Source organism: Tachyglossus aculeatus, assembly GCF_015852505.1.
Source record: "Tachyglossus aculeatus isolate mTacAcu1 chromosome 12 unlocalized genomic scaffold, mTacAcu1.pri SUPER_6_unloc_4, whole genome shotgun sequence".
Lineage (NCBI taxonomy): Eukaryota > Metazoa > Chordata > Mammalia > Monotremata > Tachyglossidae > Tachyglossus > Tachyglossus aculeatus.
In genome coordinates this window covers 3,434,578-3,458,224 of record NW_024044831.1, presented here as the reverse complement: position 1 = coordinate 3,458,224, position 23,647 = coordinate 3,434,578, and the positions used below count along the sequence as shown (strand labels likewise).

The 23,647-nt window shown below is 47.6% G+C and overlaps 3 protein-coding genes and 1 non-coding gene across 4 annotated transcripts; 2 read left to right on the top strand and 2 right to left on the bottom strand.

Annotated features, from left to right (window-relative positions):
• Positions 1–3,528: 3,528 nt before the first annotated feature.
• LOC119921663 (olfactory receptor 14A16-like) lies at positions 3,529–4,886 on the bottom strand. The gene is made up of 4 exons (XM_038741750.1): positions 4,877–4,886; positions 4,304–4,474; positions 3,855–4,142; positions 3,529–3,710 (listed from the first exon to the last, which is right to left on the bottom strand). Exons 1-4 carry the CDS (start codon positions 4,884–4,886, stop codon positions 3,529–3,531), a joined length of 651 nt encoding a protein of 216 aa, XP_038597678.1.
• Positions 4,887–5,189: 303 nt separating this feature from the next.
• Positions 5,190–5,327, top strand: LOC119921721. Its single transcript, XR_005448576.1, has one exon. It is a non-coding gene; the product is annotated as a small nucleolar RNA SNORA7 (small nucleolar RNA).
• A 118-nt stretch (positions 5,328–5,445) lies between these two features.
• LOC119921662 (transmembrane protein 223-like) lies at positions 5,446–8,853 on the top strand. Its single transcript, XM_038741749.1, has 3 exons — positions 5,446–5,460; positions 5,827–5,921; positions 8,304–8,853. The coding sequence occupies exons 1-3, from the start codon at positions 5,446–5,448 to the stop codon at positions 8,851–8,853; spliced, it is 660 nt and encodes a 219-aa protein (XP_038597677.1).
• Positions 8,854–14,776: 5,923 nt separating this feature from the next.
• Positions 14,777–23,214, bottom strand: LOC119921661 (olfactory receptor 14A2-like). Its single transcript, XM_038741748.1, has 6 exons — positions 23,180–23,214; positions 22,917–23,087; positions 16,981–17,066; positions 15,721–15,999; positions 15,585–15,683; positions 14,777–14,781 (listed from the first exon to the last, which is right to left on the bottom strand). The coding sequence occupies exons 1-6, from the start codon at positions 23,212–23,214 to the stop codon at positions 14,777–14,779; spliced, it is 675 nt and encodes a 224-aa protein (XP_038597676.1).
• Between the last annotated feature and the right edge of the window lie 433 nt (positions 23,215–23,647).

Genomic DNA, 23,647 nt, shown 5'->3' with positions numbered 1-23,647 from the left:
TCTTCTGAATAAAGTTTGTCTATCCGACTTGCTACTTTTCCTTTCTGAGAGTGAACGTGTTATCAGTGTTGTGACTTGCGAAGTGAAGTAGTGTGATCTAGTGGAAAGAGCATGGGCCTAGGAGTCATTCATTCATTCATTCATTCTTTCAATCGTCTAATTGAGTGCTTATTGTGTGCAGAGCACTGTCAGAGCTTCTGGGTAGGCTCTAAGCTCATCCAAGCTGCCACGTCTCTGCAACAGTTCTAAAGCGCAGCAGGCAGCTGCCTGGTAGCCACTGTTGGGCAGTGGATAATAATAATGATAATAATAATAGTATTTGTTAAGCTCATACTATGTGCCAGGCACTGTACTAAGAAATGGGGTAGATACAGGCCAATCAGGATGGAAGGGCTTGTGATGGTTTAGGTCACTGCACTGGAAATCGCCCCAATCCTGTAAACCCACTATTTGGTCGGGGGACGCGTCACTGGTCTGAACCCCATCATAGGTCCCGAATGTGAGCATCTCCCCAGACTGCCTCCTACTCTTCCACCTGCCTTCTTGCCCTTCCCTGTCTCTCCACCCTTCTCCACCAAAGAAACTCTCACGGGGGCAGCTTGGATATGAGGGGCACTGACTTCCATCTCCCCTTGGTCTTCTGGGTGGGGCAGGTCACGATGTCTCCAAAAAGATGGCTAACGCACTTGGCAAACAAGATGTGCTCAATCAATTACAGTGATGGACTACTGGATGGATGAATGAATGGATAGATGGTTGGATGAGAGGAGATGGATCTGAGCATTTGGATGGGATCTGTATCCATCTTTTACTCCCTTTCTTCCAGTGGTCGTACCTATTCTAAGTGTGTGCCTTATTCTCCACCTCTTCAAAGCTTTACTGAAGTACATCTCCTCCAAGAGGCCTTCCCTGACTAAGTACTCTTTTCCTTTTCTTCCACTCCCTTCCGCGTCACCCTGACGTGCTGTCTTTATTCATTCCCCTCCCAGCCCCATATCACTTATGTCCATATCCGTAATGTATTTATTCATATTAATGCCTGTCTCCCACTCCAGACTGTAAGCTCACTGTGGGCAGAGAATGGGTCTGTTATATTGTTATACTTTACTCTCCCAAGTGCTTAGTACAGTGCTCTGCACACTATAAGTAATCAATAAATATGATTGACTGACTCCTAAATTATTTTTATTATTATCACCATCATCATCCTCAGTCAAAACTATTTATTGAGCACTTACTTGTGTAGAACACTCTAATAAAATACTGGGAGAGTACAATACAACAAAATCAGCCAGCACGTTTCCTGCCCATACACACTAGCAGTCTAGAAGAAGATATAATAGAATATTTATCAGCACATTGGATAAAAACACCCAGACCTGGGACAGCTGGGAGACAGAAATGTCTTGGATATTAGATGGGATTCCACAGGTGAATGGCTATCCCTACTACCCCCAATAACGTAGGAAAAAGCAAAGCAATGCAAAGAATCACTGTGGTCCTTCCATCCAGATTCTAATCCCAGCTCTGCCACTAGTCTGTTGTGTGACATTGGGCAAGTCCCTTCACTTCTCTGGCACTCAGTTATCTCATCTGTAAAATGTGGATTGAGACTGGGAGCCTCACGTGGGACAGGGCACTGTGTCCAAGCCGATTTGCTTGTATCCTCCCCAGTGCTTAGTACAGTGCCTAGCAGAAAGAAATTATTATCATTATTAACCCACCTGGAAGATACCCTAGAAAGCAATTGCAAGATCCCTCTAAATATACTGCTGCAAGACTCTGCAGGGGGTATCGGGATCTAACTCAGGATGTATAAATTCATCATAATTAGTGATCATAATCACAATTACCAACATTATCATTATATTCTCTGTAAACAGTTTACATGCAAAGGGCTGTAACAAGTGCTGAGTAAAAAAAAATGATAAGCTCAGACTAAATCCCTGACCGTAGGAGGCTCAGAATATAAGGGAAAGAGAAAGCATGTATCAAATCCTCGTGTTACAGAAAGGCCCGGAGAGGTTACGTTGGTCAACCAAGGTAACACAGCTGGTCAGTGGTAGGGTTGTCAGCCTCCTTTCTGATCTCCCATCCTCCTGCCTCTCCCCATCTCAGTCTATACTTCACTCTGCTGCCCGGATTATCTTTCTAGAGAAACGCTCTGGGCATTTCTCAAAAAGCTCTAAAACGCTCACAAATCGCCAGTGGTTGCCTAACCACTGGTTTAACCACTGGTAGTGGTTCATGCTACAAAACGTGGCATGAAGCAGAAACTCCTCACAATTGGCTTCGAAGTTCTCCATCCCCTTGCCCCCTCCTACCTCACCTCCCTTCTCTCCTTCTACAGCCCAGCCGCACACTCCACTCCTCTGACACTAACCTCCTCACTGGGCCTCGTTCTCGCCTGTCCCGGAGTCTGCCCCTTGCCCACATCCTACCTCTGCCCTGGAACGCCCTCCCTCCTCACATCCTCCCTTCCTCCCTTCATCTCCTCCAGGAGGCCGTCCCAGACTGAGCCCCCACTTTTCCTCTGCTCCTCCTCCCCTCCCCATAGACCCCACTCCCTCCCTCTGCCCTACCCCCTTCACCTCCCCACGGCACTTGTGTATATTTGTACATATTTATTGTTCTATTTTATTAGTGTTGTGTATATATCTATAATTCTATTCATCTATTTTGATGGTATTGACGCCTCTCTGCTTGTTGGGCTTCGTTGTCTGTCTTCCCCCTTCTAGACTGTGAGCCTGTCGTTGGGTAGGGATAGTCTCTATCTGTTGGCGAATTGCAGATTCCAAACACTTAGTACAGTTCTGTGCACACAGCAAGCGCTCAATAAATACGATCGATTGAACGAATGAACTCGTGTCATGGCTTCCAGGGTCATAATCATTTCTCTCTAGCCTGTAAGCTCCTTGTGGGCAGGAAACATGCCTACCAAATCTTTCCTTTATCTTCCCCTCCAAACCCTGTCCTCCCCTTTATTTTCCCATCAGCGTAGATGACCCACCATTCTTCCTATCTCACAAGCCCATAACCTTGGCATTACCTTCGACTCCTATCTCTCATTCAACCCACAAATTCATTTCATCACTAAATCCTGTCGATTCCACCTTCACAACATCGCTAAAATCTGCCCGTTCCTCTCCACCGAACTTGCTACCACGTTAAACCAATCCCTTATTCTATCCCACTTTGATGAATTTATCAGCCTCCTTGCTGACCTCCCAGGCCTCCTGTCTCTCCCCACTCCAGTACATACTTACGTCTGCTGCCCAGATAATTTTTCTATAGAAATGTTCAGTCCATGTTTCCCCACTTCTCGAGAACCTCCAGCGGATACCCATGCACTTTCACATCAAATGGAAACTCCTCACCACTGGCTTTAAAGCACTCAATAACTTGCCCGACCCTACCTCACCTCTCTCCTTTCCTACTACAATGCAGGCAGCACGCTTTGCTCCGGTAGTAAATATGATTGATTGACTGATGGATTGAATATCAGCCCAAGGAAACTGATATTTCGACCTACAGAGGAGTCTGGGGAAAACACCTTTTTAAAACTGTCCACCGAGCAGCCTTCAAGACCTGGTTCCTCAGGCTGTAGATGAGGGGGTTCATGATCGAGGGCATGACGGCGTTGAACACGAACATCAGCAGGTCGAACACCGAGGAATAGTGTGAGAGAGGCTTGAGATAACTAAACACGCCTGAGAAGAGGAAGACAGTGACGATGACGAGGTGGGGCAAGCAGATGGAGAAGGATTTGGACCGGCCCTTGGCAGCCGGCATCCTCAGAACAGCCCAGAAGATGCGCACGTATGAGACAACAATGGAAATGGAGCCTATGGCACCTATGGTTAGGTCAAAGATAACGCTCACGTCGTTGGATGAGTGGTCTTCAGAGCAGGTGATCTTCAGCAGGGAGGGGAGGTCCCAGAAGAAATGATGGACAACGTGGAACCCGCAGAAGGACAAGGAGAAGGTCGAAGTTGAACGCAAGACCCCGAACAGCCCTCCGCTGAGCCAGGAGTTGACTGCCATCTTCCTACAAACCCCTGGCTTTATGGGGACCTCGTAGCGCATGGGGATGCAGATGACGGTGTAGCTGTTGAAGGACATCGCCATGAGGACGAAAAACTCTTAGGTAGGAAAAAGGACCACCAGGAAGAGCTGAGTGGAACTGCTCAAGAAGGAGATGGAGCTGTTATTAGTCAAGGAGATGGTGATGGAATTGGGGACGGTGATGAAGTTGAGGCAGAGGTCAGTGAGGGGCAGGTTCCTGAGGAAGAAATACATGGGCGTGTGGAGGCGCCGTTAGAGGCAGCGACGGAAACGATGAGGAGATTCCCCATCAGGTTCCCTCGGTAGACCGGGAGGAACAGCTGAAGCTCCCGGACCTCCGATAATCCCAGCAGGAGGAATTTCCTCACCCTGGGGACGTTGGACATTTCTGGGGGTTGATGTGAACTCCCTGCACAGGAAGAGGGAAGAATTCAATTTACTGGCCTTGATGGCTTCCATAAGGGAATCAACATTAATTCCCGTAGGAGTAAATCAATCATTTGCACGCACTGAGCACCTATAGAGTTCAATATACAAATGATCCCTGCTGTCGAGGAATTCCAAGCTCACAGTCTTGTAGGAGTTGCATAGTGTAGTGGAAAGGGCACAGTCCTTGGAGTCGGAGGACTTGGGTTCTAATTCTGACTCTACCACTTGCCTGCTGTGTGACCTTGGGCAGTATACTTAACTTATCTGAGCCTCAGATTCCTCAGCCATAAAATGAAAATTCAAGGCTTGTTCTCCCCGCTACTGAGTTTGTGAGACCCGTGTGGAGTAGAGACCGTGTCCTAGCTGATTACTGTGCACCTACTCCTGTACATGCTACTGCGCTTGGTGTATAATTAGCATTTAACAAGAGCCACAAGTATCATTATTATTTGGGGAGACAGAAATTAAAAAGAATTGCAGATAGAAGACCACCAAGGAGTCTAAAGAGTTGAACTGTTGTGAAATGTTGTAGGTCAAACAACGTATTTATTGAGCAGTTACTGTGTGCAGAGCACTGTACTAAATGCTCGGGAGAGTCCAACATAATGGAGTTGGTAGGTACATTTCCTGCTTTCTACGAGCTTACAGTCTAGAAGTGATTTTATTCTCTTTTATACTCAAACTAATATCCTCAGTCCCTCTCAAGATCGTACCTGGAGAGTTTCCAGTAGTCTACCAGTCTCACCTACAGGAGGGAAAGTCAAGCAGAGGCCTACCCATTCCATTCCTAGCTTGGCCAGTGGCTAGCGATTGGAAGGCAATGTGCTACAAGTCAAAACCTACCTGCTCCGGGCAAAGGGGTATGGGAGAGAGTTGCGGGTGGAGATTCAAGTTTACTGTATGGAAGAAGACAATGGTAAACCACTTCCATATGTTTACCAAGAAGGCTTTATGGATAAACTACGAGTAGGTATTCTGTTTTGTGTATCCATAGAATTTTCTTGGTAAACATAAAGAAGAGGTTACCATTGCCTCGCTCTGCGCAGTGAAAACCTGAGTCTCTGTCGTTGTCTTTAATCCACATTTTGATCATTTGTTCATCTGCCTTTAACTCTTTCCCATATTGCTGCTGCCCAGCACAGGTAAAAATTGACTTTGTCTGACGATTCCGCTTAGGCATTTTCGTTATGGATAACTCCAGCGAGAGCTTCTCTCAATGCCATAGCTCTAACCTTCATTGGCACATGCAAACTCTCCTGCGACAGTAAGGCATTGATTCGTAGGAGAACTTCCGATCAGAAGAATTGATGATATTACCGGGGTTTTTCCCAGAATCAGTCACACTCTCTCATCGCTGACAATCACGGCCCCCCTGAAAACGTTTTTGATATACAGGAACCACTGAAAGCTGAAGTGACCCTAGCATCGTGCCGATGCTCGGTTGTAGCATCCAAGCCTGGTGGGCAGTTGCCATGGTAGCCAGAGTGGGGATGCTGGAGGGAAGAGAGCTGTGTCGTTGATAGGGCCACTGGTGGTACGGGCCTGGGAGTCCGAAGGATGTGGTTCTAATCCCGGCTCCCTCACAAGTATGTTGTGTGACCTTGGGCAAGTCACTTCGCGTCCTTGTGGCTTGGTTACCTCAGCTGTAAAACGGGGATGAGTGTGAGTCCCAGGATGGACAGGGACTGTGTCCAACCAGATTAACTTGTATCTAACCCAGTGATTAGAACAGTGATTCGCACACAGTAAGAACTTAAAATGTACCAAAATTATTTATGTTTTATTACCGTTGTCAAGCCATTCCCCTCCTACAAGCCTGCCCTGTTTGGGGTACGGTCTTGGTAAGACCTGGTCTCTCCCCACTTCTAGACTGTGAGCCTGTTGTGGGCAGGGATTGCTTCTATTTGTTGCTGAATTGTATTGGCCAAGCGCTTAGGTCAGTGCTCTGCAAACAGTAAGTGCTCAGTAAATATGAATGAATGAATGAATGAATGAACTCTAACGTATTCCCTGAGTGCGAAAATCCCCCCAGAATGGCTCCATCTCTTGCTTCATCCTTCTGGTTCCATCCTGCCTCTCTCCACCCCTGCTCACTCTCACAAGGGCAGCTGGGGCTGGCGGGCGGCACTGACCTCCTCTGAACTGGGCTGGTCTTCTCTTCCTCCTCGGATTCCTGGGTTTGGTTAGCCACAAAGGGATGGCCAGGAGCCCTCAGTCACTCTCCGCTCTCCCATGGATGCTGATGTGCTCTCCAGATGGTGGCTGTCTCCGTAGATAAAGCAGCAGCTGCTTCGAGGGGGATCCCAGGAGGACCGGCTTGGGCCCCTGTGGAAGGACCTCGTGGGCCAAGCGATGCGAGAACCCTCTGGTCACATGGTTCCTGAGGCCCTGCAGAGATAAGGACCTGGCACTCCCAACTGCAGCAACGGTCCCGGCCCGTGGTGTTCCTATGGCAACAACAGCCTCTTCTTCTACAAAAGTATGCCCGTATCCAGAGAGGGAGAGACAGGGAGAGAGTGATATGCTTCTGAATATAAGCAGCATGATTTAGTGGAAAGAACCGGGACATAAGAGTCCCAGCTCTCTTGAATGCTTGGCTGATGACCTTGGGCAAGTCACTTCACTTCTCTGGGCCTCAGTTATCTCAGTTGTAAGATGGAGATGCGATACTAGTTCCTCCTACATAGACTGTGAACCTCATGTGGGACAAGGATTGTATGCAACCTGATTGATTTGTAGCTATCCCAGTGCTTAGAACAGTGCTTGACACGAAGTATGTGCGTAACAAATACCATATCAAAAATATCATATATCATCACATCCTCACTGGTGGAGTACGATTGGTTTCTCAGAGTAACCAACGGAGAATCAGAGCCCTCAACACAGAGGTAGGGACTGACAGATTGGAAAGTTTAGTTAGTGTCTGGAGACAAGAAGCAGCATGGACTTGTGGAAAGAGCCCAGGCCTGGGAGTCAGAGAACCTGCATTCTAATCTCCACTTCACCGCTCATCTGCTGTGTGACCTTGGACAGGTCACTTCATTTCCCAGTGCCTCAGTTACCCCTTCGGAGAGTCTGAGAGTCCCATGTCAGATAGGGACTGTGTCCAACGTGATTATCTTGTATCGACCCCAGCATTTAGCCACATGTTAGCTAGATGACCTTAGACAAGTCAGTTCACTTCTGCTGTGCATCAGTCTCCTTATATGTAAAATGGGGATTAATTCCTAAGCGCTCCTTACTTAGACTGTGAGCACCACATGGACAAGGGCTATATCCAACCTGATTATTCCTTCCTTCATTCATTCAATCGTATTCATTGAGCACTTAATATGTGTAGAGCACTGTACTAAGAACTTGGAATGTAAAATTCAGCAACAAATAGAGATAATTCCTGCCAACAACGGGCTTACAGTCTAGAAGAGGGGAGAAAGGCATGAAAACAAGTAAACAGGCAGTCAGATGTGGGGAACAGTTTCCATGATTTCCCCCCCCCCCCATCATCCTCCGATATTCTGACTTTCCTAACCATCAAGAGTGAACTTAAAATTCATAGAATTACTGTTACTATTAGTAGTAGTAGTATCAACATTGTCATTATTGAATTTATTAAGCATTTACTTGCAAAAGACTGCCAAGTGCTGGAGTAGACACAAACGAATCGGATCAGACACGATTCCTGACTCACAAGGGCTCAAATTGTAAGAGAAAGATAGAGCACGTATTGAACCCTGATTTTACAGAGAGACCCATAGAGGTTACGTGACTGGACCCAGGTCACACAGCAGGCCGGTGGCAGAACCGGGCAGACCTTTCAAATCTCAAGACGTCCTGCTGTTCGAGCACGAGCGGGGCCGCTTCTACGGCTTCCTGGGCCTCTCCTGCGCCGCCCAGGGAGTGTTCTGGACGTCGCTGGCCGCCGCCGCCCTGGCCTGGCCGCACAGCCCCGCGTGGTCCCCGCCCTCCGGAATGGAAGCGGAAGCAGAAGTGGCGCCCGCGCGCCGAAGGCCTGCACGGGGCTCTGCCTTGTGGCGCCATGGGCTGGCCCTCGCCTGTGCCGCCATTGGGTCCCTGGTGCTGACGGCAGGACTGCTCTTCTCCCACCGGTCCGTGCATTCCGTGCTGCTGCAAGCCGGGAGGCAGCGGGTGACCGTCACCACCCACGGCCCCTTCAGCCTGGGAGCCGAGTTCACCGTTCCCCTGCGCCACGTGTCCTGCCTGGCCCACCGGGGCGAGGTGTCCGCCGTGCTGCCTCTCAAGGTTAAGGGCCGGTGCTTCTGCTTCCTCCTGGACAAGGCCGGACGTTTCCCCAACCTGCGGCTCTTCGAAGTCACGGTGGAAGCTTACCAGAGTCTGTGAGGAAGGAGTGCTGGCGGGGGGCGGGCGAGTCGCCGACCCCCGCGGTCAGAGCTGGGACTAGACACCGGGAAGAAGAAATAAAAACGAAGACCCCCGCTGTGGTCCTGTTGGGCCCTATCCGTCTCCCACCCCCCTCACCACGGCGGGAAATCGTTCAGGAGCCACACGGGTGGGAGGGCGGAGGGGAGGACTTTTATTGTAGACTGTGAGCCCACTGTTGGGTAGGGACCGTCTCTATACGTTGCCAACTTGTACTTCCCAAGCGCTTAGTACAGTGCTCTGCGCACAGTAAGCGCTCAATAAATACGATTGAATGAATGAATGAATGAATGAATGAATGAATGACTCCCAGCCACATGCTCATTCCACTAAGCCATGATGACGGCCAAACAATCACTTGCCATTCATTCGTTCATTCATTCTATCATAGTTATTGAATACTTACCGTGTGCAGAGCACTGTACTAAGCACTTGGAAAGTACAATTCAGAATAAAGAGAGACAATCCCTGCCCACATCGGGCTTACAGTCACACACGTCTTATCAAACACTGTCGCAGACATTGATAAATCCTCAGTCACTGGACTTTCTCTTTGGACAGCTCTTTGTATGGATACCCCGACTTTCAGAACCCTGATGAGAAATGGGATAGTCAGCAAAATGAAACAGGCATTTTGTCCCTTAGACGAGGAAGAAGTAATCTCCCCTTTAGGACTCTCCCCATGGCGGCCTTCACGTCCCTGTTCCTCAGGCTGTAGATGAGGGGGTTCAGGGCTGGGTGCACCACGGTGTAGAACACGGACAACAACAGGTTCAGGGTAGAGAGGGAGTCTGACACGGGCCTGAGGTAGGAGATGATGGCCATACAGATGAAGATGGTAAAGACGGCGAGGTGGGGCAGTCAGATGGAAAAGGCTTCGGCCCGGCCCTTAGAGGCCGGCATCCTCAGCACGGCCCAGAAGATACGCACGTAGGAGATGATGATGAAGACGACACCAAAAACTACCCCACTGGTGATGCTCACATTGATGGCGACGTGGTCCTCGGAGCAGGAGATCTTCATCAGGGAGGGGACGACACAGAAGAACTGCTGTATGATGTCGGACCCACAGAAGCTCAGGGAGAAACTCGAAGCTGAATACAAGACCCCAAATAGCACCCCGATGAGCCAGGAGGAGGCCGCCATCTTTCCACGGGCTGTGATGGTCATGATGAGCTCATAGCGCAGGGGATGGCAGATGGCAGCATAGCGGTCATAGGACATCGCCTTGAGGAGAATAATCTCTGAACCAGCAAACAGGACCACTAGGAAGACCTGAGCGGCACAGCCCAAGAAGGAAATGGAATTGCAGTTGGTCAAGGAGTTGAGGACAGAGTTGGGGGCGATGACAGTGACGAGGCAGAGGTCGAGCACGGACAGGTTCCTGAGGAAGCAGTACATAGGGGTGTGGAGGCGTCTGTCGAGGATGGTGACGGCAACGGTGAGGAGATGCCCCATCAGGGCAGCCATGTAGACCAGGAGGAACAACGCAGCGTGAACCAGCTGCAGATCCCGGATCACTGAGAAACCCAGCACCCCGTTACCATAGAGATGTTGGGCATTTTGGGGAGGCAGCATTGACCTTCTGCAAAGCATGAAGGAAGAGCCAAATTTAGAGACCTTTGATGGGATGAGTTAAGGAATTGAAAAGACACTTGCTGGTGATTCTCTATGGAGAGGAGAGAGTTACTGAATTCAAAGTGATCTTTGAGTTCACTGTGAAGACATTGAACATTTCTGGGGAATGATGTCGACTCCCTGCACGGGAAGAGGGAAGACCTCAATTTAGAGACGCTGATGTTGGGGGTGAAGAAATAGGACTAAGTCAATCAATTCTATTTATTAACTATCAAGGACGTGGCATTAGTACATATGATTACTGTCCCCAAGGAGCTTCCAATCTACTGGAAACACCAAGCCTTGAAACGTGTAGAAGCAGGGTGCACTATTGGGAAGAACATAGGCCTCGGAGTCGGAGGACCTGGGTTCTAATCCCAGCTGTACCAGTTGTCAGCTACATAGCCATGGGAAAGTGAGGAAAGTGATTTAATTTATCTATACCTCAGTTTTCTCAATAGCAAAATGAGGATTTAATACCTGTTTTCCCTTCCACTTAGTCTGTGAATACCTCGTGGAACACGGTCTGTGTTCAACCAGATTACCCTGAATTTCAGCCAGCACTTTATACTTTGCTTGGCACATAGAAAGTATTTAATAAATATCAAGAGAATTATTTTTCGTTCAGGAGACCGAAACTAAAATGAATAGCAGATAGCAGAGGTCAGAGGACATAAAGATATGTACATTACTCTTGTGAAATTTTTTCGGTGGTTTTAGTGTCAAATAAGAAGTGCCCTTACATACAAATTCATCCATTTAGTGAAGAGAGAATGGGCCTGGTAGAAAGAAGTACCTGGCTTTTAATTCGTTCTCCTATCCTTGTCTGCTGTGTGACCTGGGCCCATCACTTACCTTCTCTCTGTCTCGGGTCCCTCAGGTGAAAAATGGGAATTATAACCGTGATTCAACCATACAACCCTATGGGGCATAGGCAGTGTCCAAACTGGTTAGTTTGTAACTATCCCAGTGCATAGTACAGTACCTGGCATATAATAAGCACTTAACGATACCATAAAACATACAAACAACAACAAAAATAAACCAGGTATACTCCAAACTGATTCCAATTGCTCACATATCTGCATTCACACTTGTACACAAACACAAGCATACCTCATCATTCATCTAGTCCTTTCCTAAAGCATCGCTCAACCTACATCTCTCCTCTCCTCACCCTCCTCTCATGACAAGTTGTGTCTTTTCATGAGCAACAAAAATTCGCAATCAGATTGAAGGCTTCCCGCCCTATGACTGTATTTTGCCCCCTTTACACTGTTCAACTTGTCTTCTCAGCTCACAAAGCAGCTTTCTAGTTGTTACTCACGATCGAATCTCCATCCTAGCCTGGAACTCCCTCTCTTACCCACTCACAATCAGAGAAAGTGCAGTTCTTTCTGAATTCAGAGCACTGCTAAAATCCCCCCTCCTCCAACAAGCTTCCCCAATTCATTTCGCAGCCCTCTAAACCCACTTAACCTCAAGCGTGAATCAACTCATCTCCATCCTCACTTAGTGGAAAAAGCATGGGCCCAGGAATTCTCTTCTTGACTGTGAGCTCCTTGAGGGCAGCATACACATCTACCGGCTCTGTTCTATTGTACTCTCCCAAACATAGCTTAGTGGGAGTCAGAGGACTTTGGTTCTAATCCTGCCTCTGTCCCTTTGCTGCTGTGAGACCTTGGGCAAGTAGTTTCACTTCTCTTGGCCTCAGTTTCCTCATCTGTAAAGTGGCTCGCAATAATTGTGTATTCATCTTTACGTTCTTTTATTCCTTCTAGTAGGGGTAGGGAATGTGTCTGTTATGGTATTCTAAAGTGGATAGAGCACGGGTTTGGGAATCAGAAGGAGTCAGAATGACCTGGGTTTTAATTCTCGCTCCGCCTCATTTCTGCTGTGTGACCCTAGGCGAGTCATTTAATTTCTCTGAGCCTCAGTTACCTCATCTGTAAAACTGGGGTTAGGACTGTGAGCCCATGTGGAACAAGGACTGTATCCAACCTGCTTAATTTGTATCTATCTACCCCAGCGCTAAGGACAGTGCTTGGGGCATGGTAAGAGCTTAACAAGTACTGCTTGGGGCATAGTAAGTGCTTAACAAGTACTACTACTCTTATTATTGTTGTTATTATTATTATTACTCTCCCAATGGCTTAGGGCACACAATAAGCGCTCAATTAATATTACATTAGATTGATTGACTGATAGTAAAGTACATTGTGTCAACCTAGGCCAGTAGACTGGAAAGTTCTTGAGGGCAGGGATTCCAACTTTTCCCACTATTTGTCTTCTCCCAACATTTGGGAAGAACTCTTAGTGCTGATAATGCTAATGGCTGTCCAAAGCTGGTCATCCTTTCTCAGCCTTACCTGTCATTTAGCCTCTGCAAGGGATTCTGGAACTCACTGAAGGCCGAATTGACTGTAGTGCTGACACTGTTGGAGCACCATAGCCCGGCGGGTGGTCGGCATGGTAGCGAGGTTTGAGGAGGAAGGAGGAAAGGTGTGTGATGGTTGAGGGTTATTGAACTGGGAAACACCTCCCCTCCTGCTAGCACCCCTGCCCCGCTGGGGGCCACGGCACTTGTACGAACCCCAATTTAGGATCCAGACTGGCCCCATCTCTTCCATCCTCATCCTCGTCCCTTGTCTGCCCCTCCCTCCCACTCACCCCCAGTCATCCTCACCGGGGCAGTGTAGTGCTGGGGGGTCGCTGACCTCTGCAGGGCTGGGCTGGTCCCCTCTTTCCCCTCAGATTCCTGAGTTCGGGAATACAAGAAGGAACAGAGAGGAGCCCTTGATCCCTTTCCGCTCTCCCTCAGACCCCTAAAAGCTCTCTAGACAGGCCATCGTCCCCGAAGATAAAGCAGGACCTGTTCTGAGGGGAATCCCTGGAGGATGGCTCAGGGCCCTGACAAGGGAACTAGTGGTCTGGACAAGCTATGCACCCTCTGGTCACGTGGTTCGTGAGGCCCCTGGAAGGCAAGGGCCCGGTCTCTGCAGCATCAGCGATGGTGCTGGCCCTCGGTGCTCTCATGGAAACAGAGACATCTGCATCCCAGCGGTTCCTGTTTTCACTGACAGTCTTTAGTCACTGTGAATGGTTTCACCTTTTTCTAATTCACAACCTGAGGCTCTCAATCTGGCAGTCAATAAGCCACCTGTAACTTTTTCTTCTTATCTTTGTGAAATGCTTACTATAAATCAGGCACTACACAAAGCGCTGAATTAGTTAAAAGCTAATTAGATTGGACAGAGCCCATGTCCCCCGTGGGGTTCACATCTCAATCTCCATTTTACAGATGAGGAAACTGAGGCACGGAGACGTTAAGCGACCTTGCCTAATGTCACACGGCAGACATACGGTGGAACCGGGATCAGAACCTATGGGCATTTGAATCCCAGGCCGTGCTCTACCCACTAGGCAATGCTGCTTCTTCTGACTTGTCCTGATTGTAAATCCGTTGAAGCTCTGTTCATACTGACTATATAAACTGTATTCTTGAATCAAGCGTTCATCCACTTTCTTATCTTTCTCTTCCCTCCTTCCCCCTCTGCGTAATTTATTCTGTGTCTCTCTCCCCTATTAGACCATAATCTGGACAATAGGAACAATGTGATTTTATCTCTTTTCAACTCTCCTGAGAGCTTAGTACAGTGCTTTGCACCCAGGATATGGTCAATAAACACCACTAATAATAATAATCGTAATAGGTATGGTTCTTGTATACTGCTTACTATGTGCCAAGCACTGCTTTAAGTGCTGGAGTAGATACAAGGCAATCAGGTTGGACACAGTCCCTGTCCCACATGGGGCTCACAGTCTCAATCCCCATTTTACAGATGAGGTAACTGAGGCACAGATAATTGAAGTGACCTGCCCAAGATCACAGGGCAGACAAGTAGCTGAACGGGGATTATAACCCGCGACCTCTGACTCCCAAGCCTGTGCTCTGGATGGATGGATAGATGAATGTTTGGAAGATTTGGATGGATGGAAGGAAGGAAAGATGGATTGACAAGAAAGGAGGGATTTTACAAGACAGGTGGATGGTTATCCTTTCTTCCCTTCTCCCATACCACCTCCCATTTTCCAATTTTTATTCCCACCCCCAGAGTCATGCTAAAGAGCAGATCATTGTACTTTCATAGACATTGCTAATGATGATAACATTACTGTATATTTAAGAGGTTGTGTCCCTAAACTGTTTCGCTTGCTGGAGTAGAAACAAAAGAATCAATTCAGACAATTTCTGCCGCACAAGAGCTCAAACTGTAAGAGGAAGAGAGATGTTAAGGGATGTTAAATCACTGCCCCTAGGTTACAAAGAAAGCCAGTAGCAGAACAGGCATCAGAACTCGTCTCATTCAATCAATCAATCATATTGATTAAGCAATTACTCTGGGCCCAGCACTTTACTAAGCACCTGGAAAAGTTCAATATAACAGCGTTGGTAGACACTTCCCTGTCCACAATGAGATAACAGTCTATAGCGATTCTAATTCCTTTAGGCCATGGTGAAAAAAAATATGGTTTTTGTTAAGCACTTGCTATGTGCCAAACACTGTTGTAAGCACTGGGGTAGATACAAGGTAATCGAGTTGTCCCAAATAGGGTTCAGAGTTTTAATCCCCACTTTACAGATGAGGTGACTGAGGCACGGAGACGTTAAGTGGCTCGCTCAAGGTCACACAAAAGACAATTGGCAGAGCAGGGATTAGAACTGCTCCCAAACAGGATTTACTGACTAAGCACTTGTGAGAGTTGAATTTAACAGAGATGTTAAAATCGTTCCCTGTCCACAATGATCTCACAGTCTAAAGGGTCTCCCCTTGGTTTAGGCAGTGATGCCTCCCCAAAACTGGATTGTCAGTCCTACTTCAGTCTTAGCCTCCTCCCTCCCAAACTTTGGCAATTCATTGAAGTCCAGCATTTTATGTGAACCCTGTAGGACAGCTATGTATCTGTCGAAGGGCAGTACCTTGGTTAAGTGGTGGTGTGAGAGTATTTGCTAAAGGAAGGAGATATTTTGTCCCAGAGAGGAGGCTGGATGCAGGACCTTTTTAGGATCCTACCCATGGCAAACTTCACGTCCCGGTTCCTCAGGCTATAGATGAGGGGGTTCAGGAAGGGAGTCACCACCGTGTTGAACACGGACACCAGCAGGTCAGGTACTGAGGGGGGAATCCCAGGGTGGCTTCAGGAAAGCACAGGAATAAGTCATGACAAAGAGAATGATGACGCCGAAGTAAGGCAGGCAGATGGAGAAGGCTTTGCCCCGGCCCTCGACGGCCAACATCCTCAGCATGGCGCGGAAGATGCGCACGTACGAGACAATGATGAGAATAAAGCAGACGATACCTAACACTATCCAGGCGGCGTCGATGGCGACGTGGTCCTCAGAGCAGGTGATCTTCAGTAGGGAGGGAACGTCAAAGAAAAACTGTTGGACGGCGTTGGTCCGGCAGAAGGATAGGGAGAAGGTCGAAGCTGAAAACAAGACTCCAAACAGGCCCCCACTGAGATTAGAGGCGGCCGCTATCTTCCCACAGGACACTCTGTTCATGCGACCTCGTAGCACATGGGGAGGCAGATGGCAGCGTAGTGGACATAGGACATCACCGTGAGGACAAAATATTGTGCAGCTGCAAAGAAAACCACCAAGAAGACTTGTATGAAACAGCCCAGGAAGGAGATGGGTCTTCAGGGAATTGTGGCTGGATTGAGAGATAGTGATGGAGATGTAGGACATGTCGAGAACGGACAAAGTCCTGAGGAGGAAGTACATGGGGGTGTGGAGGCGCCGGTCGAGGGCGGTGATGGTGACGATGAGGAGATTCCCCGCCTGGGCCGCCAGGTAAACCAGGAGAAACAGCGTCGCATGGACCAGCTGAAGCTCCAGGATCTCCAAGAATCCCAGCAGGAGGAATTCCCTCACCCTAGAGAGGTTGGAAATGTCCTGAAAGATGTCCGTTGGCATCATGATAGGACCAGATTTCAAGCAGGGATTGAAAACATTCAGGGAGAAATTCACATCGCAAGATAATGCCCTTGTTCGGGGATGAACCACAGTCATTCCATTAATGAATCAATGGTATGTATTGAGAGCTTACTGTGTGCAGAACACTGTACTAAGCACTTGGGAGAGTCCAGTACAACAGAGTTGGTGGAAACGCTCCCTACCCACAACCAAATTGCAGTCTAGAAGGAGAACCTCACCTGGTCATCTCGTCCTGCATCCTGTCTTAATTCAGGACAAACGGAAAACGTTCAATTTTGATGATGTCTATTTGATTCTGAAACGTCAGCAGAGATTGTATCCAGTGTTCTGCAGACAGTAAGTGCTCAATACGTTCCACTGATAGACTTGGGCTTATAAAAATCTAGAATGCAAGGGTTGTGAAATCACAAAACTGTGTGTTTAAAGAAGGCTGGTGCTGTAAAATTCACTTTATCAGACACTACACGCACAAGCCATTTCTTCCTGCAACACAGCACACTGCATCCAAACAGCCTTGTAGCATAGAATGGACGTTTGCAAATTCTCATACGGCTTCCTAGCCAAGATAAGTTGAAGCAAAAGCAGGAATTATGGCAAAACTGAGTCTATAAATAAGCTCTTATTCTCAGGATTTTTTATGGTATTTGTTTAAGGCTTACTATGTGCCGGGCACTGTACTAAGTACTGGAGGGATACAAGCAAATCGGGTTGGACACAGTCCCTTTCCCACACGGGACTCACAGTTTAAATCCCCATTTTATGGATGAGGTGATTGAGGCACAAAGAAGTTAAGTGCGTTGCCCAGTGTCACACACCAGATAAGTGGCAGAACTGGGATTAGAACCCTGGTCCTCTAGACTCATTCATTCATTCATTCAATCGCATTTATTGAGCGCTTACTGTGTGCAGAGCACTGTACTAAGCGCTTGGGAAGTACAAGTATAAGTACAAGTACAAGACTCCTGGGCCGATGCTCTTTTCACTAGGCGGCACTGCTTCTAATTTAGAGAAATTATGACTCTGACCCTCGGCATCCCACTTTCCTATTGAAATTTCCCTCATCTTTCCCCTGCTCCTCTCCGGAGTGACCGAGCCTGTCCTGGGCTAGTGAGCATAGACCTCTTCTTAGAGAGAGGCTCACTCTACCTGGTCGGTCCTGGACGCTCGTGGCGGTGACTGGAAGGTCTGGGTGAGGGGTGAGACCTGTCAACATCCCCTCTCCCTCTTTCGGCTTCCTGGCTGGCTGTACCATCCCCTCAGACAACGGCCGGGTTATTACCTCGGGGATTCCCCGTGGAAGCACGGGTCCGGGGCTTCTCTGAAACAGCCGACTGTCTCTGAATCTTTTGAAGGCCAGGACTGTGGGCTCTCTGTGGTCTCGGCCCTCACAACCTAAATGACTGCCCATTCCCAAGTGGTTTCCACACTGGGAATCCTTCCTATGAAACAATCAACAGACTAATCATCATTCCCTTTCTGTGATTAATAGTAGCATTCTGGTTAAGCTCTGAGGTTTGTAGCTTCATCCCATGCCAGGGATTGGGACCATCTGAAATCTGCACCAATCCATCTTAGACAGTCCCCTTTAGACTGTAAACTCATCATGGTTAGGGAATGTGGCTACCAACCAATTTATATTGTTATATCATACTCTCCCAAGCGCTTAGTACCAACATGTTTACATACTAAGCTCTCAGTAACTATTAACGATCGATTGATATGCATCATTTTTCCCTACTGAATTCCTCTCTGTAGTCTCTATTCCTCCCAAGCTCACCATCTCACTGTGCCTCCTTCTCAACTCCCCCAACTTAGACCCCTACCTCACCACATTTCCCCCGCTTGAAATTCCCTCTCCCTTCATATCCACCAGACCACAGGGCTTCCGATCTTGAAACCTCCTTCCTGATACTCTATTAAATCCACAGGATCTTCCCTGATTATTTTTTTTCATAATGATACGTGGTAAGTGCTTACTATTTTCCAGGGACCATTGTAAGCACTGAAGTGCGTACAAACTAGTCAGCCTGGACACAGTCCCTGTCCCGCATAGGACTTTCAGTCTTAATCCCCATTTTATAAATGACGTAGTTGAGGCAAGAAGTGAAACGACTTGCCCAAGGTCACAGGGCAGACAAGCAGTGGAGCCAGAATTAGGATCCAGGTGTTCTGATTCCCAGGTCCAAGTTCTGTCAACTGGGCTATGCAGCTTGCCTGTGCTTCCCTGTCTCAGGGTGCTTACTTGGCTCTGTCTGGGCCTGTGTAAAAAGCCCTCCACCCCATGTTTAATAACAATAATAATAACAATAATAATAATTGTGGTATTTGACACGCGTTTATCATGTGCCAGGCACAGTCCTAAGCGCTAGAGTGCATACAAGCAAATGGGGTCAGACAGGTCCCTGCCCCAAATGGGGCTCACAGTCTCAATCCCATTTTACAGATGAGGGAACTGAAGCCTAGTGAAATTAAGAGACTTGCCCAAGGTCACACAACAGAAAGGTAGCAGAGCCGAGATTAGAACCCAGGTCATTCTGACTCCCAGGTCCATGTTCTGTCGACTAGGCCACGCTGCTTCTCTGAGTTTCATCTTATTCATGACCTCCAACAATCAATCGGTCAGTAAATAGGTTGTAGTTTCTGACGTCTTCTGATTAAAAATCTAGAGAGAACGAGAAATGACTCTAAATCCATCCTAAAAACCCCCCTCGGGCTGGCTTGGGGGCTCAACCCAGAGAAGCATTTTAAGAAGCAGCTTAGTTTAGTGGCAATAGCCCGGGATTGGGAACCAGAGAACATGAGTTGTAATCCTGGCTCTACCACCTTTCTGCTGTGTGACCTTGGGCAAGCCACTGAACTCCTCTGGGCCTCAGTTGCCTCATCTGGAAAATGAGGATTAAGACTGTGAACCTCAAGATGGACAACCTGATTACGATATATTTACCCCAGCGCTTAGAACAGTGCTTGACACATAATAACTGATGAACAAATACTACTTTTAGTATTATTATGGATGGATGGATATATTGATGGATGGATGGGTGGATGGATGGATGGATGGATGGACAGACAGAAGGGTGAAGAGACAGGTGGACAGATGGATGGTCGTACGAATGCATGGATGGTTGAACGAAGGAATTAGAGGCAAGGATTTGATCAGTCAAATTAATTACTTTATTTATTCAATCGTATTTATTGAGAACTTGCTGTGTGCAGAGCACTGTACTAAGTGCTTGGGAAGTACGATTTAACAATAAAAGGGGACAATCCCTGCCCAGAACCGGGGGGGGGGGGAGAGACAGAGACAGGGCAGTCTAGAAGGGGGAGACAGGCATCAAAACAAGTAAACAGGCAGTCAAATGTGGGGGACAGGTTCCATGATTGTGTACCCCCTCCCTTATAATCACCATCCAATTTTCTGATTTCCATAACTACCAAGAGTGATCTTAAAATTCGTAGAATTACTGTTATTATCAGTACTAGTATCAACATTATCATTATTGAATTGTTAAGAATTTACTTGCAAAAAACTGCCAATTGCTGGAGTAGAAACAAACTAATAGGATCAGACACGTTTCCTGACCCACGAGGGCTCAGATTGTAAGAGCACATATTGAACCCCGATTTTATAGAGAGACTAAACGAGGTTACGTGGCTGGACCCAGGTATACAGCAGGCCGGTGGCAGAACAGGGCAGACCTTCCCAAGCGTTTAGTACAGTACTCTGTGCACAGTAAGTGCTCAATAAATGCGATTGAATGAATGAACATCATGACTCCCAAACACAAGCTAATTCCAAGTCATGATGCCGCCCAAACAGTCACTTGTCATTCATTCATTCATTCACTCAATCATATTTATTGAGTGCTTACCGTGTGCAGAGCACTGTACTAAGCTCTTGGAGAGTACAGTTCAGAATAAAGAGAGACAATTCCTGCCCACACCGGGATAACAGTCACATACGTCTTATCAACCTCTGTCCCAGACATTGACAAATCCTCAGACGCTGTACTTTCTCTTTGGACAGCTCTTTATTTGGATACCCCCACGGTCAGAACTCACCTTTCGCTTCTCTCCTTCCTCCTCTATGTAATTTATTCTTTGTCTATCTCCCCCATTAGATGATAATCTCCTGGAGAGCAGGAATTATGCAGGTTGTTTCTTTTCAACTCTCCTGAGAGTTTACTAAAGTGCTTTGTGCCCAGAATGTGGTCAGTAAATGCCACTGATAATAATAATCAGAATAATCGTAGTCTGTGTTAAGAGCTTAATATGTATCAAGCACTGTTCTACGTGCTGGAATAGATACAAGGTAATCAGGCTGGACACAGTCCCTGTCACAAATGGGGCTCACAGTGTCACTCCCCACTTTACAGATGAGGTAACTGAGGCACAGAGAAGTGAAGTGATTTACCCAAGGTCACATGACAGACAAGTAGCAGAACCAGAATTAGAGCCCACTACCTCTGACTCCCAGGCCCGTGCTCTGGATGGATTGATGGATAGATAGATGAATACTTCGAAGGATGGATGGAAGGAAGGAATGATGGATTGACAAGGGAGGATGAATTTAAGACAGAGGGAGCTGCAGCCATCCTCTCTTCCCTTCTTCCATACCACCTCTTATTTTTCAACTTTCATTCCCATGGCCAGAGTCTTGATAAAGAATATATCATTATATTTTCATAGTCATTACTTATAATGATATCATTAACTCCTCACTCTCAGCTTCAAGGCTCTCCATCACCTCGTCCCCTCCTACCTCACCTCCCTTCTCTCCTTCTACAGCCCAGCCCGTACCCTCTGCTCCTCTGCCACTAACCTCCTCACTGAACCTCGTTCTCGTCTGTCCCGCCGTCGACCCCCGGCTCATGTCCTTCCCCTGTCATGGAACGCACTCCCTCCACACATCCGCCAAGCTAGCTCTTTTCCTCAAAGCCCTACTAAGAGCGCACCTCCTCCAGGAGACCTTCCCAGACTGAGCTCCATTTTTCCTCTCCTCCTCCCCATCCCCCCGCCCTACCTCCTTCCCCTCCCCACAGCACTTGTATATATATTTATATAGATTTATTACTCTATTTATTTTAGTTTTACATATTTACTATTCTATTTATTTTGTTAATGATGTGCATATAGCTTTAATTCTATTTGTTCTGAAGATTTTGTTACCTGTCTACGTGTTTTGTTTTGTTGTCTGTCTCCCCCTTCTGGACTTTGAGGCCGTTGTTGCGTAGGGACCATCTCTGTATGTTGCCGACTTGTACTTCCCAAGCTCTTAGTACAGTGCTCTGCACACAGTAAGCGCTCATTAATACGATTGAATGAAAGAATGAATGTATTTATTAAGAGGTTGTGTGCCTAAATTGTTCCACTTGCTGAAGTAAAAACATAAATATCAGTTCAGACACAATTCCTGTCTCACAGGGGCTCAGGGTGAAAGAGGAAGAGAGATCCCAGGGATGTTAACTCACTGCCCCTGGGTCACAAAGCAAGCCAGTAGCAGAGCTGGCAACAGAACCCAAGTCTCAATCAATCAATCAATCAATCATACTTCTTGAGTACTTACTCTGGGCCCTGCACCATACTAAGCACTTGGAAGAGTTCGAAATAACAGAATTGGTAGACACGTTCCCTGCCCTAAGTGAGCTTACAGGCTAGAGCGATTCCCATTCCTTTAGGCCATGATAATTAAAAAAAATATATGTTGTTTGTTAAGCACTTGCTATGTGTCAAGCACTGTTCAAAGCACTGGGGTAAGTACAAGGTAATCAGGTTGTCCCATTTGGGGTTCACATTCTTATTCCCCATTTTGCAAATGAGGTAACTGAAGTTAAGTGGCTCGCCTAAGGTCACACAGTAGACAAGTGGCAGAGAAGGGATTAGAACCACCCCAAAACTGGATTTACTGACTAAGCACTTGGGAGAGTTCAGTTTAACAGAGTTGTTAAACACATTCTCTGCCCACAATGAGTTTACAGTCTACAGAAACGCCCCTTCCTTTAGGCCTTGATGCCCAAGACTGGATTGTCAGTCATATGTCAGTCTTAGCCACCTCCCTCCCAGACTTTGACAATTCATCAACGTCATTTTCTGTGAACCCTGTAGGACAGCTATGTATCTGTCGAAGGGCAATAACTTGGTTAAGCGGTGGTGTGAGAGTATTTGCACAAGGAAGGAGGCATTTTATCGTAGAGCTGAGGCTGATTCAGTGACCTATTTAGGATCCTGCCCAAGGCATCCTTCATGTCCTGGTTCCTCAGGCTGTAGTTGAAGAAGTTCAGGGAGGGGGGAACCACCGTGTACAACACGGACACGAGCAGGTCCACGATCAAGGAGGAGTCTGAGGGTGGCTATATGTAAACAAATACTCTCCCCCCGCAGAGAGGGAAACAGTGACAATGCTGACGTGAGGTGGATGGAGAGTGCTTTGGTCTGGCCCTCGGCGGCTGGCATCCTCAGCACGGCCCAGAAGATGTACATATACAAAAAGACGATGGAAATGAAGCAGACGACACCTAAGGCTGTCCCAAAAATCGCAGTCTCGTCGATGGTGATGTGCGTCTCGGAGCAGGTGATCCTCAGCAGTGGGGGACGTCACAGAAGAACTGGACCCACTGTGTTGGACCCACAGAAAGACAGGGAGAACGTTCCAGCTGAACAGATTGCTACAAACAGGCCCCGCTGAGCCAGGAGGCGTCGGCCATCTCCGCATAGGTTCCTCAAGCCATAACGACCTCGTAGTTCAGGGGGAGACAGATGGCGTAGTGGTGATCATAGGACATGGCCGTGAGGATGGGTATTTCTGAACCGGCAAACCGGACCACGGAGAAGACCTGGACATTACGGCCCACTAGGAAAATGGATCTCTCGTTGGTCAGAGAGTTGTGGATGGAGTTGGGGATGGTGATGGAGATGTACCAGAGGTCGATGAGGGATAGTTTCCTAAGAAATAGGTACACGGAGGTGTGGAGGCGGCGGTCGAAGGCAGTGATGGCGACAATGAGGAGATTCTCCTTCAGGACCGCCAGGTAGACCAGGAGAAACAGTGCGGCTTGGACCAGCTGCAGCTCCCGGGCCTCCGAGAATTCCAGCCGGAGGAATTTTGTCTTCACGGTGACTTTGGTCATTTTCTGGGAA

Bases quoted from the DNA above. Each gene is read 5' to 3' on its own strand.
- LOC119921663 (XM_038741750.1), bottom strand. The intron at 4,143-4,303 runs GCCCATGTATTT...TTCCTACCTAAG, and splicing joins CTCTAACGGCGCCTCCACAC to AGTTTTTCGTCCTCATGGCG. The intron at 3,711-3,854 runs GTGCCATAGGCT...TCCTCTTCTCAG, and splicing joins TATCTTTGACCTAACCATAG to GCGTGTTTAGTTATCTCAAG.
- LOC119921662 (XM_038741749.1), top strand. The intron at 5,922-8,303 runs GTGCCGATGCTC...AGAACCGGGCAG, and splicing joins GCTGAAGTGACCCTAGCATC to ACCTTTCAAATCTCAAGACG.
- LOC119921661 (XM_038741748.1), bottom strand. From the start codon at position 23,214: ATGGCCGACGCCTCCTGGCTCAGCGGGGCCTGTTT. The intron at 16,000-16,980 runs GTGCGTGTAGTG...TCTTGTTTTCAG, and splicing joins GTTGCAGGAAGAAATGGCTT to CTTCGACCTTCTCCCTATCC. The intron at 15,684-15,720 runs GTGCTTTCCTGA...TTCCCCCCTCAG, and splicing joins CTTTGTCATGACTTATTCCT to TACCTGACCTGCTGGTGTCC.